Here is a 16,690-nt window from a genome sequence, read left to right as displayed (position 1 = left end):
ATTTTCCACCGTCACGACGCATCATTCATTTTTACATTAATTCCTTCTTGCAAATCAACCAAAGACTCATATAGCGCATGAACTGAAAGATTATGGTGATGTAACAGAGTTTGAAAAGTCGGTGGAAACTCTGAGCTCAGCTTGTTGCCTACAAACGAGGAGCAAAAAAGCATTCAGTATCTACATAGGAGAGTACACTTTGGTCATAAAAGTCATTGATTTCGCACAATTTTTAACGGTACTACATCCCCAAGAATATTACCTCACTTTAATTATTCTTGTTTAAGATATTTAAAATTCTTATAAAAATTCAATAATTTTCTTTACTCGTTGAACATTTTATAAAATGCATTTACTTACTAGCTTTTAAGGAACCCGGAGGTTCATTCCCGCCCTCAAATAAGCCCGCCATTGGTCCCTATCCTGTGCAAGATTAATCCAGTCTCTATTAACATATCCCACCTCCCTCAAATCAGTTTTAGTATTATCTTCCCATCTACGTCTCGGCCTCCCCAAAGGTCTTTTTCCCTCCGCTCTCCCAACTAACACTCTATATATGCATTTCTGGATTCGCTCATACGTACTACATGCCCTGCCTATATCAAACGTCTGGATTTAATGTTCATAATTATGTCAGGGTAAGAATGCAATTCCGTTTTGTGTAACTTTCTCCATTCTCCTGTAACTTCATCCCTCTTAGCCCCAAATATTTTATTAAGAATCTTATTCTCAAACACCCTTAACCTATGTTCTCTCTCAAAGTGAGAGTCCAAGTTTCACAACCATATAGAACAACCGGTAATATAACTGTTTTATAAATTCTAACTTTCAGATTTTTTGACAACAGACTGGATGATAAAAGCTTCTCAACCGAATAATAACAGGCATTTTCCATATTTATTCTGTGTTTAATTTCCTCCCGAGTATCATTTATATTTGTTACTGTTGCTCCCAGGTATTTGAATTTTTCCACATCTCCAAAGGATAAATTTCCAATTCTTATATTTCCATTTCGTACAATATTCTCGTCACGAGACATAATCATATACTTTGTCTTTTCGGGATTTACTTCCAAACCTATCTCTTTACTTGCTTCAAGTAAAATATATAGTACAATTCGAACATTAGACCATATAGTGTAAGGATAAAGTCTGGAAAATATCGTCTCTAGAAAAAATAAGTGCTGATGTAGTGTACAGTTCTTTATTTTATATTTCTGTAGCAAAAAAAAACAAAAGCGAGAGAAGGTCAGTCGGGTAATCCGAACTCTGTTACTATGGTGACGAATCATCGGGGTTTTACTGTACTACTAAAGTACACAATAATTTTTTTTTCTGATTTTTGACTATTTTGACCGATATCTCACTTTAATTACTTCAGAATAATGGTATGGCACTTATGTATACATTTCGTCTAATTAAATTGATTGCCTAATATATAAATAACTAGTGGCTTCTGCAGCAAATGCTGCAAATAAATTCATTAGAAGTTCAAATACAATTTTTTTTTTCAGATTTATTTTCAACTAGCCGTACCCGTGCGCTCCGCTGCACCCGTTAGAAATAAATATAAAGTAATTACATAATTAAAATAGGACATTTGATCCAGGGAACATTCGTGTTTGACAGAAGGATAAATCGTTTAATATGTTACTTAATTTAAATTGTATTTAAATAATTAAAATGCGGTCGTTTTGGTCCAGAGAGCAATCATTTGGTGCAATGACAATTCCTTTAACATGTTTCTTATTTGTTATTACATGCAACCATAGTTTAATGAAGATTGACATATCATTTAGTTTTAACGTGTATACTTTATATTACTTGCTATATGTTTCAGAAGTTACTGTAATAACATTGTAGAATTATGTCCATCTAGAGAAACTACACTTTCCAATGGTGAAATAATAATTAAACAATTAATTATCTTCCTATATTACTTCATACAAATACAGAAACATTCTCTTAGGCTATGTTTAATAGCTTTCGATTGTTGTTGTCCAAGGCCCCTTATAGACGAAGTCATTTGTTTTTATTTCAATACAGCACCTTAGATGGCGTTGTTATTGTAATTTTAAAACTCATTTATCTCATTAAATATCAGTCCTATCAAACTTTTGTATAGAATAAAACTTATCGGAAATTAATTTTAAAGAAACTTTTGTTATGTAATATTTTTCATGAAAATAAATAATAAGCGAGATATTTCGATTTATTTAATTCAGGCCTCCTTATAACCCCCCTTTTAAATAAAGTATTTTGAATGCCGTATAGCCTAAAATCTAAGTTACAACGAACTTAATTTATATTCCAATTTTCATATAAATCGGTTCAGTCATTATCGCGTGAAAAGGTAACAAACATCCAGACAGACATACATACTAACAAAAATGTCAAAAAAGCGATTTTCGGTTTCAGGATGGTTAATTATACATGTTAACACCAATTATTTTTGGAAAATCGAAAATTACTAGAAAACATTTGACTACAGATTTATTATTAGTATAGATGAAGAAACCAGCTATTTTGAAAGTTATTTCCTTGCATAATAATGAAACATACTTCCTCTGAATGCTTTTTTTTTTTTTTTTTTTTTGAAAAATACTCTTTCTTGAACCTACTATCATCAGTTCTTGAGTTTCAGTGCGAAAACGCAAGAATCTAATGCTGAGATGTGGAAAATGAGGCAAATGCTATATCAGAGTTATAGAATCTTATATGCGCCCTAAATAAAATTCTTCATCGCAAATCAATAGCAGTTTAGTGTTTCATTCATTGCTGCTTGCGAGAAGTAAACTAACCCATCACGGCAGCAGAAAGTGAAATGGCATGCTATTCTCCTTCCAACAAAATGATATACTTGGCAGCGATCAGAAATCAAATCGATTAAACCAAAAGAATATCAAATTAATTTTGATGCAGTTTAAAAACGCAACTAATATAGGAAGCATGACTCAATTAGGCCAACTAATAACTCTTCCTTAATACTGCATTCCTACCAAGGCAAATTAGAGAATCATACATATAAATATCAACATCGCACCGCCATTAAATATATGAAAAACACCCACACCGCTTGATTAATAACTGTAAAAATATTTATTTATTTATTTTTTTTGAATATGTATGATAAGAACTTTCTTGTGTTAAATTTTAACGTACCTTGTTAACATGTTTCGACCTATTTTCGGTCATCTTCGGAACTCTTCGAAGTGATACAGTGTTAAAATTTGTGTAATCAAGATGTATATTTAATTTTTAATAACAATATTTTTATCTTACGTAAGGTAAGTTTTGTAGCTTTCAGTAACATATTGGCATTTTGATGTTAGAGAATCGAAATATATCAGCAATCCTGCAGATCATGGTCTTCGTGTAATATTGTTTATTGTAGTGTCAGTGTGTACTTTGTTTTTTTTTTTTTCTGAAGTGCAATTAGTTCTAAAAACTGACGACAGATGGATTTTGGAAAATAGGAAAATGATGTAGGAAAATTGACATTTCACTGAAAACTACTATTTTTCTGAAAGACTTTGGGTTCCAAGCTTCAAAATGAGGGGTTATTTATTAAAACCCGTTCAGCCGTTTTCCCGTAATTGCCATTACCAGTTCAAATTATATATATAAATATAGATATAAAAATTCTAAACTCCCATGTCCAAAAATGCTGGTGGGGCTAAGCCCCAGTAGCCCTTAATGACGAGCCGCCCCTGGTAGATGTAAGCAGACGTCTCTTACCTGCGTACACGAGTGGAGGAGAGACATGCTGGAGGTTCCTTCAACACGAGGAGTCGACGGTGAACTGAGGAAGGCTGGCAGAGCTGGCTGCTAAATGTCTGAAGACTGCTAGCGTGGGTCCGCTCTTAGTGGGTCAACAGAGAAAGTCTCTGCCTTCCAGCGCTCTCGGAGGGGGCGGGGGCTTAATTCATCCCTCTAAATAAGATCCCGGGACTCACGCACACTGCATCGATTATGAAGGCTATCAAATTCCCAACGCGTAAAACCTGTGACTTGAATAGAAGATTTATCATTTCAATGCAAATGATTACTGGAAATGTAGAGGCCGCGGCTTTTGTTGTTACTGGCCTGTGCTGACATGCGGCGTGCTTGTACCGAGAATCATGTCACATGAAAATCCCATCTTCATATTGAACCCTCAGCTGTGTTCGTTACCAAGTAAGGTCGTCCAAGACCTTATTATCCAATTTAATAAACCCTATTTCACCCTGAGGTATATTAGGGTTACAGTTGGCATCAAAATACATATTTTATAACCAATAAACAATAGTAAAGTGATAATATAAAATTGTGGTCACAGTTACAATTCACATGAATTATGTAGAAGAATGCACCTTAATGAAAAATGGATCCTGTTAAAGATTAATGAGATGTTTGAGGAATAATCAATGCAAAAGATATACAAGAATGTCTAACCGTTTCAGAGTAAATACACGACCTTAAAAAGATAATCAATAGTACATTAATATAACAAAGTTTGACTTTCACTTTCAAATTAATACTTAATTCATGAACAATGGAACAGTTAAGAGTAATAAAAGGATATTACAAACAATGATTTACGGTTACAAGTTACATACGTGATTCAGAAACAAGTACAATAATTAAAATAATAACACAAGTAATGACATACAACTAACGAATAACGAAATTCTTGAAGGGCAATATATAATAGTAGGGGCAATACAAAAGATTTAAAAACAAATGTAAACAGTAAAGGAATAGTAGAAAAATTGACTTAAGATTACAAGTAAAACACATTTTTTTAAAGCAATAGGTAACAACAAAAAGATACTAATAACAATGCATTGACTGTAGTTACAGATTAAACACATTATTTTAAAAACAAACACGCAAAGGATCAATAGCTATTTTCGGGCATTATATACATGGACCATGTCTTTACTCTACTTAGTTGCTGAGGTCCTTCTAGAAATTCCATTTTCACGTAGAAGTATTATACGTCTTTCTCCTCAGTAGGTTGGAGGGGATAACTTGAATATTCACTGTCGCATAAAAATGTAACCCCTCATCACCCTCGTATACCCATTGTTCTCCTCATATTCCTTCCTTCTCCTGCATTTCCTTTGTTCTTTTTTCCCCTTATTCGTCCATCGCTGTTGAGTATAACGGTCATCATATCTCTCACTGTGAAACGAGAGAGTCCAGGCTCAAACCTGGTTGAGACAAGTTATCTGGTTGGAGTTTTTTCCAGGATTTTTCCTCACTAAATTGAAGCAGAATTGCTGGGTAACTTTAGGCGTTGGACCTCGGTCTCATTTCGCCATCATTAATTCACATATCATTCATAGCATAGCCCGGGCTAATTTCTCGGTGTGGCGTGCTGTATTGGCACAAAAGAGCGTTCGTTCGCCTACCCAAGCATTCACAGAGAGGACTGGTGAGCACAATAAGTCTCAGGCTGCGGTGTAGACATTCGAGTCCCTCCTCTTAAAAAATATTCCCCTTTGCTTTCACTGTATTCCCCCCTCATCTTTTTCTTCTTCTTCTTCTTGTGTCCCCTTTTCATCTTGTCGTCCTCTTGTTATCTTTGTCTTCCCTTAATTCTTCTTCTGTTCCCCTTGTTCTCCTTGATTTTCTTTGTTCTTCTTGTATCTCTCTTGTTCTAGTTGTCTTTCTAATGTTCTCTTTGTTTTAATCGTATTTTTCATACGTTTGCCATTGTTATTTTTTATTTTCCTTATTATTTTTGTATTTCCCTAGTTCTCCTTATCTTCCCCTCGTTCTCCTTATCTCCCCTGGTTATTTATATTTTCTCCTATTGTCTTCGTTTTCCTCTATTCTCCTTGTATTCCCCTTGTTCTCTTTGTTCTCCCTGTTCTACACTCCTTTGTTCTCCTTACCTTCTCCTTGTTCTACTTGTTTTCCTCTATTTTCCTTGTATTCCCCTTGTTCTCTTTGTTCTCCTTGTTCTACACTCCTTTGTTCTCCTTATCTTCTCCTTGTTCTACTTGTTTTCCTCTATTCTCCTTGTATTCCCCTTGTTCTCTTTGTTCTCCCTGTTCTACACTCCTTTGTTCTCCTTACCTTCTCCTTGTTCTACTTGTTTTCCTCTATTTTCCTTGTATTCCCCTTGTTCTCTTTGTTCTCCTTGTTCTACACTCCTTTCTTCTCTTTATCTTCTCCTTGTTCTACTTGTTTTTCTCTATTCTCCTTGTATTCCCCTTGTTCTCTTTGTTCTCCTTGTTCTACACTCCTTTGTTCTCTTTATCTTCTCCTTGTTCTACTTGTTTTTCTCTATTCTCCTTGTATTCCCCTTGTTCTCTTTGTTCTCCTTGTTCTACACTCCTTTGTTCTCCTTATCTTCTCGTTGTTCTACTTGTTTTCCTCTATTCTCCTTGTATTCCCCTTGTTCTCTTTGTTCTCCTTGTTCTACACTCCTTTGTTCTCCTTATCTTCTCCTTGTTCTACTTGTTTTCCTCTATTCTCCTTGTATTCCCCTTGTTCTCTTTGTTCTCCTTGTTCTACACTCCTTTGTTCTCTTTATCTTCTCCTTGTTCTACTTGTTTTTCTCTATTCTCCTTGTATTCCCCTTGTTCTCTTTGTTCTCCTTGTTCTACACTCCTTTGTTCTCCTTATCTTCTCCTTGTTCTACTTGTTTTCCTCTATTCTCCTTGTATTCCCCTTGTTCTCTTTGTTCTCCTTGTTCTACACTCCTTTGTTCTCTTTATCTTCTCCTTGTTCTACTTGTTTTCCTCTATTCTCCTTGTATTCCCCTTGTTCTCTTTGTTCTCCTTGTTCTACACTCCTTTGTTCTCTTTATCTTCTCCTTGTTCTACTTGTTTTTCTCTATTCTCCTTGTATTCCCCTTGTTCTCTTTGTTCTCCTTGTTCTACACTCCTTTGTTCTCCTTATCTTCTCCTTGTTCTACTTGTTTTCCTCTATTCTCCTTGTATTCCCCTTGTTCTCTTTGTTCTCCTTGTTCTACACTCCTTTGTTCTCCTTATCTTCTCCTTGTTCTACTTGTTTTCCTCTATTCTCCTTGTATTCCCCTTGTTCTCTTTGTTCTCCTTGTTCTACACTCCTTTGTTCTCCTTATCTTCTCCTTGTTCTACTTGTTTTTCTCTATTCTCCTTGTATTCCCCTTGTTCTCTTTGTTCTCCTTGTTCTACACTCCTTTGTTCTCCTTATCTTCTCCTTGTTCTACTTGTTTTCCTCTATTCTCCTTGTATTCCCCTTGTTCTCTTTGTTCTCCTTGCTCTACACTCCTTTGTTCTCCTTATCTTCTCCTTGTTCTACTTGTTTTCCTCTATTCTCCTTGTATTCCCCTTGTTCTCTTTGTTCTCCTTGTTCTACACTCCTTTGTTCTCTTTATATTCTCCTTGTTCTACTTGTTTTTCTCTATTCTCCTTGTATTCCCCTTGTTCTCTTTGTTCTCCTTGTTCTACACTCCTTTGTTCTCCTTATCTTCTCCTTGTTCTACTTGTTTTCCTCTATTCTCCTTGTATTCCCCTTGTTCCCTTTGTTCTCCCTGTTCTACACTCCTTTGTTCTCCTTATCTTCTCCTTGTTCTACTTGTTTTCCTCTATTCTCCTTGTATTCCCCTTGTTCTCTTTGTTTCTCTTGTGTTCACTTGTAGTTCTCCTTTTATTCCCTTTGTTCTTCTTGTCTTCCTCTTCTTCTCTTTGTTTTACCCTTATTCTCCTTATGGTCACCTTGTTTTTCTTGTATTCTGATTATTCTAATTTTATTCCCTTTGTTCTTCTTGTCGTATCGTTATTCTTGTCCTCCCTTGTTCTGCTATTATTCCCGTTGTTCTCCTTTTGTTCCCCTAATTCTCCTTGTATTCCTCTTATTCCCCTTGTATTCCCTTTGCTCTCCTTGTGAACATGTGGTAACAACTACACAGAATTCTAGTAAAGATATGCAGCAATACAAATCTATACATCTGTCGATATTTTAATATCAGTTAATTAGTTGTTTTTAGTTTGAGAGGAAGTTAATTGATTCGTTAATTATCGAATTAATTAATAAATTATTTAATTGGTTAGTGATCTGGTTGTTCAATTTGGTAACAGTGACGGCTACTCATTGAAATTCAATGGAGTATACGAAAGTTGAAAGCGAAAACACGGTTATGTTGCAGTGAACACACATTAGCTTGGCTTGATATTTCACAAGTAATCGAACCCCGTTCTGCTCTTTATTGATCCTTCAACACCTGTATTAACTTTTTCATTTCATTCAGGTTTGGAGTTGATTAATTGCCTAGAAACTGACAACATTCCTAAGACGTTAGTCTGTCTGGCCCGAAATGCTGCGTAAAAATGTCTTAAGTTTGGTGAGTGTAAAACAACAATTTTTAAATTTATACAGTAGTCATGGGAAGTATCTAACAATTTTAGATCAGGCTGTTTTTGATTAGAAACTGCAATAGAGAAGTGGCATTAGATGTTCTTCGAAGATCATCTCTTCAAAACAACATTCATAATTTTCTTTAACTTCATACTTTGTACTGAGTCTGGATATGTCACTTGTTGTTTCAAAATCTTCATTTCCAAATTCATAATTAAAGCGTTCAAAGTTTTCTGGCACGACAAGTAGGAACATCTAAGAGATATTAATCTTGTAAAAACAAACCTTGACTTGGCATTGGCAGTGTTTCATTGTTGTGTAACTCGCCTCTGAAATAAGACATTTAAGTTATTGGAAGTAGCAAGAAGCATATTTATTTCTAAACATTTTCTTCCACAATATGCTCTCCTTCATCAAATTTTCACAAAACTTAACGATAGCTTCCAAGAAATTAATTTTAGATTTGTGAACTTAAGCTGGAGTAATATTTTCTTCTAAATTCTGTTAAAGAAATATTTGCATGTGGTATTACTACAAATGGAAATTTCATCTAGAACAGAAGAACAATTGTTTATAATAATGTAAGAACACTGATTCCAGAAAAATTGGCTTCCCGTCTTGAAATGTTTCATGTAATGTCTCGGATCATTCAATTAGACATCTATTACAAAGTTATCGAAATTCCATCACATTGGTACGATTGGGAATAAATAATTCTGTTTTTACCACCTAATTATGTCAATCTTTTTCGCTTATTTATATAAAAAATTCTGACTTCTTTCAATGAAGAACTGGCTTTATACAATTTTAAGTTGTCATAGTGACTGTAACAGTGAATACACTTTTTTTCTTGTCTATATGACATGAGTATTACTAGTATTATGTCATTATAACTTTCTCTAGTGAGTTTACTCCGTTGTTTATCTATATTCACATTTTCTCGTTCATCACACAAAATATAATTTCATCTTCACTTCTGTGATGAAGATAAAAGATATTCCAACAGCATCCATTACTTTACCATTTAATCAGGTATTGAGAAATAAGCATTTTGTGGGTTTTATGTAACACAGGATAAAACGGAGATTTTGTAAATCCGTAATCTTTTCTTTTTTAACTTGTTACTAAATATCAGTCCGAGTCATCGAAAGAATTAATTCTAATTGTAGTTTTAAATTGCTTTATAAATATGCTTGATAATATTTTAATTTTTATGTGTGTATTCAGTTACAGGCATCGCCAAAAAAATCACATTTCCACAATTGACCCAAAAATACCAGCTTTTTCCTACTATTTTTCCACTTGTCATACCTACTGGTAGTAATACATACTAGAAAATTCACAATTCAATAGCAAAATCATATTATGGAAATAAAAACCAACAAACTTATATTATTTCTGATATAATGAAAAAAGAAGACAGTTTAAAATGGTTTAATATATTTTTTTATGTTAAGGAATAGAATTTGTATTTGTTTTTTTTTTTTTTTTTAATTTTGAAATATGGTTGATATTTATAAAAGACATTCACAATAAGCTCAATATAGAAAATTCACTCTACAAGAGAAAACTTTTTGATCGCCACATACAACATAAAAGTCAGTTTTCGGAAATTCAGTTTGAAGGAAAATATCGCTATTAAGGTGGATGTGGTAATAATATTAAAACATATATTAAGAGGAGAGAATTCTTTTTCTTCGGTTGTGAATGAAGACAGGAATGCAGAAGTTGGGGGAAAAATCCAGAAGAAAGGAAATTCCCCGTCTCCCGTCCCATTCAATTCGAACAGTGATGTTAAGCTTTACACCATTCCTAACTACTTATCAACAGTAATCTCACTAGAGGTTTTGATTTATCTAGAGAAAATCAAAACTGGAGTGGGATTTCATTGACTATTACACGATTAGAAGAAAGTATATAAAGATTAGAAGTAACGAAGTACTCCAATACAATAAAATATTAATTGACTTACGAAAATACAACTGTCTTCAAATGTATTATTGTACCACCTCAACATTACAAATATTAACTTACGCTAGATGGCAGTAGTGTGTTATGATTAGCTTTTTTCTTGTTATCAGTTGTGTCAACTATGGAATCTTCATTGAACTCTGTGGACGGTTACTAGTCAAGAAGGCTTTGTTGATAAGTTTCATTTTTATTAAAACAGTTGCATTCCGCTTCAATTATCCGAATACCAGTAATCAACGTCACTTGACAGATGATTTTCAATAAATCTTAGCATATTAAACAATTTCTGATACGTGACTATCCATAATATCATATAGCGGAAGCTATAATATAACCTAAATAATATAAATAAGTGTTAGAAAAGTTTTAATTGGGGATGACGAAATAAACAAGAAAAGTTTTAATTAACGATGATGAAATAAAAAATAAACATGAATAATTTTAAAAGAAAAAATTATTGAAAATACAATTTTCAAATTTGAATGTTTTAGTGATTGGTTGTTCAGTTGATGTTATATTGGACGTGTGCGTAAAAGAAGTGGAACTCGTTGATGTACATGGTGTATCCCTCAACTTATTCAGGATTTCCGAATGATGCTCTTAATTTTTATTTGTAAATAGGGTCTCAGGGAAGATGCATAGCTATGACTAGTGATTGAATGCCAATGCGAGTCATATTTGAAATTGCTGTGCATCGACTGGAATGGTTTGTTTTTTGTTTTCTGTTTTTTTTGTTTTTTTTTTTTTTTTTTTCCTTTTGACGTCCAGACCACTGCAGTTTGAAATGTTGGCAAAGAAAGAAACAAATGCTAGGGTAGTGATAAACATAAACAAATGCTAGGGACGCGATAAAATTGAACAAATGCTAGGGACACGATAAAATTGTGCGATAAACAACCCTGATTGGTTGAAAGACGTCCTTTCATACTGTTTTATTGGTCAAAAGTAGTATGACGCAGTAAAAGTGTAATAGTCAATTTAAAAAACGATGAAAGAGTAATGGAACGGAGAAAAATTCTCTCCGGCTCCGGGATTTCAACCCGGGTTTTCAGCTCTACGTGCTGATGCTTTATCCACTAAGCCACACTTTATCCACTGAGCGGAAAACCCGGGTTCAAATCCCGGCGCCGGAGAGAATTTTTCTCTGTTCCATTACTCTTTCATCGTATGATGACGCAGAATATCTGCATGGAAATATCATATGTACTTCGGTACATTAAAATAATATATATGATATGCGTAAATCACTTCGTGATTTAAGACAGCGCTTATTCCGTCGGATCCCGGCCAATTAGTCACCTCAGCACATGTGTGGACTTCAGTCCAACGTTCATAGACATCTATGACGTAGTGCAGAGGGCGGCCACTAGAGGGAACGCAAGAGTTGGAACTTAATCTGAGACGATTCTGTCCGACGCCGGGGTGGGTATCCGGTGTGGCTTAGTGGATAAAGCATCAGCACGTAGAGCTGAAAACCCGGGTTCAAATCCCGGCGCCGGAGAGAATTTTTCTCCGTTCCATTACACTTTATGATGACGCAGAATATCTGCATGGAAATATCATATGTACTTCGGTACATTAAAATAATATATACAATTTTAAAAAGTTGATATCAGATTTCACCTTCAAGACCATCTTCTATGAATTACATCTGAAAGTGAATATCATCCTTGAACAATAGCTATGAAACACAGAATTATAGAGTACGACACAAAGCTGTAATAACACGTCACAAAGTCTGTCGCATAGTCCAAAGATGTGGCTTCGTCAGGCGTTTCTAGTAATTGGAGTGCAACTGAGGCAAGTCTCGGGCTGTCGTTTGTATTCGAAATCGTTAATAAAATTAGTTAATACTTGCAGGTCGTTAAGAATTAATGGGCGGAAGAAACAAAGAATGTTAATGAGTCAGTGGGTGAGCACAAAGAAGCTGCCCGGTCCCGCGGTCATTAGTATTTGCTGCGGAGGTGACGTCCTGACTGCGCGATTAATCACCGGGTGCGCGCGGTGCAAGTGGAACACGCTGACTGCGGCAAAGACGCTGAGCGCTTCAGCGCTATGCTTTATCACACCAAGCTGACCCCTGGCAAAGAAAGGAGCATTCGTCTCCTTGGTTTGTTATGCAGTGTTCCAAACGGTGACCTTGTACTGCGGTCAACAAATTGCGAGACAGTTCCACTACCTGTCAAAAGTCTGATATCCATTCTTATCCTTACACGAGTGACAATGGGACAGGTTAACTACCCAATCCTGCATATATGTATGTAATTTATGTACCGGTGTGTAATGTAGGCCTATGTATGTATATACAGGGTGATTCACGAGGATTTACGTTCCTTACATAGCTTATCTATTTCCGAAGACATTCTGAGCAAAAAATGTCATATAAACATGTGTCCTTACTGGCTTTTAAGGAACCAGGAGGTTCATTGCCGCCCTCACATAAGCCCGCCATTGGTCCCTATCCTGAGCAAGATTAATCCATTCTCTATCATCATATCCCACCTCCCTCAAATCCATTTTAATATTATCTTCCCATCTACGTCTCGGCCTCCCTAAAGGTCTTTTTCCCTCCGGCCTCCCAACTAATACTCTATATGCATTTCTGGATTCGCCCATACGTGCTACATGCCCTGCCCATCTCAAAACGTCTGGATTTTAAGTTCCTAATTATGTCAGGTGAAGAATACAATGCGTGCAGTTCTGTGTTGTGTAACTTTCTCCATTCTCCTGTAACGTCATCAAACATTTGTCCTAATCTCAATATTTTCAGAGCTACACTAATTTGAAGTAGTTACTGAAATACCATTATTCCTTAGTTTTAAGGGTAAAATAATATATATATATATATATATTACAAATAGAAAATTCAAATATCTGGGAGCAACAGATATAAATGATAGGCCTACTCGGGAGGAAATTAAACACAGAATAAATATGGGAAATGCGTGTTATTATTCGGTTGAGAAGCTTTCATCATCTAGTCTGCTGTCAAAAATTCTGAAAGTTAGAATTTATAAAACAGTTATATTACCGGTTGTTCTGTATGGCTGTGAAACTTGGACTCTCACGTTGAGAGAGGAACATAGGTTAAGGGTGTTTGAGACTAAGGCCGCATATAGTAAACAATACTGAGTTAGTGAGTATAGTACGTTCCAGAAATATGTTCGCATTTTCCAGTGACGAAAGAGCTTTCAATATTGAATCATATTTTCGGACAGGTACTGTCGTCCGTTTGCCTACGTCGCATCTCGATTTCCCCCACCTACTTCTACTCGCCCGTCTGTAAAGTTAGTGGCTGTGCTGTCTTGGCTCTTTACCGAAAACATTAATTTATGTTGTAATATTATACAACTGTTTAAAATAATTTAAATAAAAGGGCCTCGTTAAGTAATTAGCTGTGATGTGATTTCCCCTCTTTCTACGATCCTGCGACATAACCACTTGGACGGACAGTAGATAGCATGTCTGAGTAATTTTATCTTTTCGGATCGGGTAGAAGTGAAGATTGAATTTACAGTATGTAAGGTACACTTTTATAGAGTAGGCACAGAATTAGTTCGAAGGACGAAACTGGTAATTAAGCCTCTATCAAAATGAACGGCCACCATTTTAAAAATGTATTTAAATATCCTTATTATGATTATTTTTCAATTTAACTTCATTCTCTATATTGTACGCTGATGTGTTGTAGACAGTATAATATACACTGCATAATGAATACGTCCACATGTATAACGTAGTTCGTGAGTAAAAACATTATTGTTAATACAGTACTGTATTTTGATTAAACAAAAACTTAATGAAAACGATCAAACTCAAAATTGCGAGATTTCCTAGTTTACTTAAATGGATGAACTACTTTTCTTCCCTCCGATACCTAGTAAAGTGATTTGTTTGTATTTTACGTCAGTATCATCGAACTCCATTCGTGGAAGGGGGTAGCAAACGGTGTTTTCTGTTTTCAACCGTTAATCCAAAGGTATAGCCAGGTTAATATTAAAACTGTTAATAAAAATAAAATGATGTCCCTGTACTACAAAATAAATGTATTCGAGGAAGTTATTTTTCATTTCTTCATTTTAATACCTCACATAGATGAGTCACTCTACTTAACGGCATTTATCTGTGACAAATTATGCAAAAACTTTTTATTAACTCCCAAAATTTTCAACTAGATTGAGTTCAAGAGAATTGCCAGGCTAATTCAGAACAATTACTTTTTCGCCAAGAGGAATTTTGTAGTGTTCTTAGCTTTGTGGCAGAGTGTAGAGTTCTGCATGAACAAAAATTTGCCTTCAGGGAACCATTCATGGACTTGTGGAAGCAAACGGGTTTCATGCATTGATCCTGTCTCATGGTTTTTTTCAACAATATAAAGGGGACCAGTTCCGTGACCAATGATGACAGACGGATGATTTAAGCCACGAGCGTAGCTCACCCAGTAGCGCGTTTGCCTGCTGATCCGGAGTTGCGCTCGGACGTCGGTTCGATTCCCACTTGGGCTGATTACCTGGTTAGGTTTTTTCCGAGGTTTTCCCCAACCGTAACGCGTCGGATAATCTCTGGCGAATCCTCGGCCTCATCTCGCCAAGTACCATCTCGCTATCACCAATTCCATAGACGCTTAAAACCCAGTAGTTGATATAGCGTCGTTAAATAAACAAGCAAAGAAATTAGTCTTAAGAGATGCATATTTGTCGTATAACTTCGCAGCTCTCTTGGATACTCTGACAAACATTTAAATGTTGGGAATGGGTTGTGGATAAACAATAAAATTATTTTCAAGTGGCTTCACATGTAAAAGTCTAATGATTTTGGTGACAAGAACACATGGACAAATGTTTATATGATTTTTTCAGTGGTTTTGTTTCTCCCGATCACCGATGACGCGAGACTCACATGTTACGACAGTCTATATATTCAAGAGCTAGAGTATCTCTCTTCATAGAACATCTCGTTATTCATCATCTTTTACAGTATACACCTCGCGACAATGTAATTCCCTGTCACAAAGTATTAGGGACTACAAGACAATGAACACTTTTAAAAACAGCTTAAAAGATAACCTTCTTAGCATTTAACTCCACTCATACTGACTTAAACTATCACTGTCTACATTGTTACTCCTTCCTTCAAACATGCTTCCTGATAGTGCTGTATTTTCAAAATTGTCTCATAATAATCTCTTTCTATTATCTAACATTATTTGAAATGGAAAGTAAACGCAGAATAAACATGGGAAATGCCTGTTATTATTCGGTTGAGAAGCTCTTATCATCCAGTCTATCCAAAAATCTGAAAGTTAGAATTTATAAAACAGTTATATTGCAGTTACTGTATGTTGTGAAACTTGGACTCTCACTCTGAGAGAGGAACATAGGTTCAGGGTGTTTGAGAATAAGGTGCTAAGGAAAATATTTGGGGCTAAGCGGGATGAAGTTACAGGAGAATGGAGAAAGTTACACAACACAGAACTGCACGCATTGTATTCTTCACCTGACATAATTAGGAACATTAAATCCAGACGTTTGAGATGGGCAGGGCATGTAGCACGTATGGGCGAATCCAGAAATGCATATAGAGTGTTAGTTGGGAGACCGGAGGGAAAAAGACCTTTAGGGAGGCCGAGACGTAGATGGGAGGATAATATTAAAATGGATTTGAGGGAGGTGGGGTATGATGATAGAGACTGGATTAATCTTGCACAGGATAGGGACCGCTGGCGGGCTTATGTGAGGGCGGCAATGAACCTTCGGGTTCCTTAAAAGCCATTTGTAAGTAAGTAAGTATATTAACATTTTATTTATTTTAGCTTAATTCTGCTACATAGTTTGTATTTCAGTGTTTAATTAATAATTCATAGTATTTTGTTGTTTAATTCGTAAATAACTCTTGTATACATGTAGCTTTTATCTAAATCAAATTGTTGAATTCTTTGTAAGTTCACACATATGTATGTACACTTTTTGCTGGTTGAGTGGAAGAAAAAGACCTTACGGCCTTAACTCTGCCAGCTAAAATAAATCATTATTATTATTATTATTATTATTATTATTATTATTATTATTCAACATTTCTTAAGTGTTTCATATATTATTCCACATTAATAACTCACGTTTTAAACAATAGTCAGAATCCCGCCATGTTAATATTTGTATATGTGGACGTAATTGCATCCCGCTCCGCTAGATGTCAGGTCCGCGATATTTCGCACTCACGTCAATGCTGTTAGTAGGCCTATACAGCTGTCCGGTATTATTATAGTAAGGTATTTGACTCAACTGTTTTTTCCAGGAAACTAAATCTGTTGCAAGCAAGAAACCCGAAGACCTATGAGCCTATTTTCCGGCTACCGCCTCAATTATCATAATTTATAAGATAATTTA

At 35.4% G+C, this 16,690-nt stretch overlaps 1 protein-coding gene across 1 annotated transcript in view; it reads right to left on the bottom strand.

Moving 5' to 3' along the window:
* Positions 1-3,919, bottom strand: part of LOC138708139 (putative odorant-binding protein A10) — a 75,972-nt gene extending 72,053 nt beyond the window's left edge. The window contains exon 1 of the mRNA XM_069838365.1: positions 3,738-3,919. Within this exon, the coding sequence (XP_069694466.1) occupies positions 3,738-3,764 (27 nt within the window). The 5' untranslated portion in view covers positions 3,765-3,919. The remainder of the gene's footprint in view (positions 1-3,737) is intronic.
* Between the last annotated feature and the right edge of the window lie 12,771 nt (positions 3,920-16,690).

Source organism: Periplaneta americana, chromosome 1 (genome assembly GCF_040183065.1).
Source record: "Periplaneta americana isolate PAMFEO1 chromosome 1, P.americana_PAMFEO1_priV1, whole genome shotgun sequence".
NCBI classification, from domain to species: Eukaryota; Metazoa; Arthropoda; class Insecta; order Blattodea; family Blattidae; genus Periplaneta; species Periplaneta americana.
Note: the sequence above shows the minus strand (reverse complement) of the source record. Positions and strands in the feature narration are given on the sequence as shown.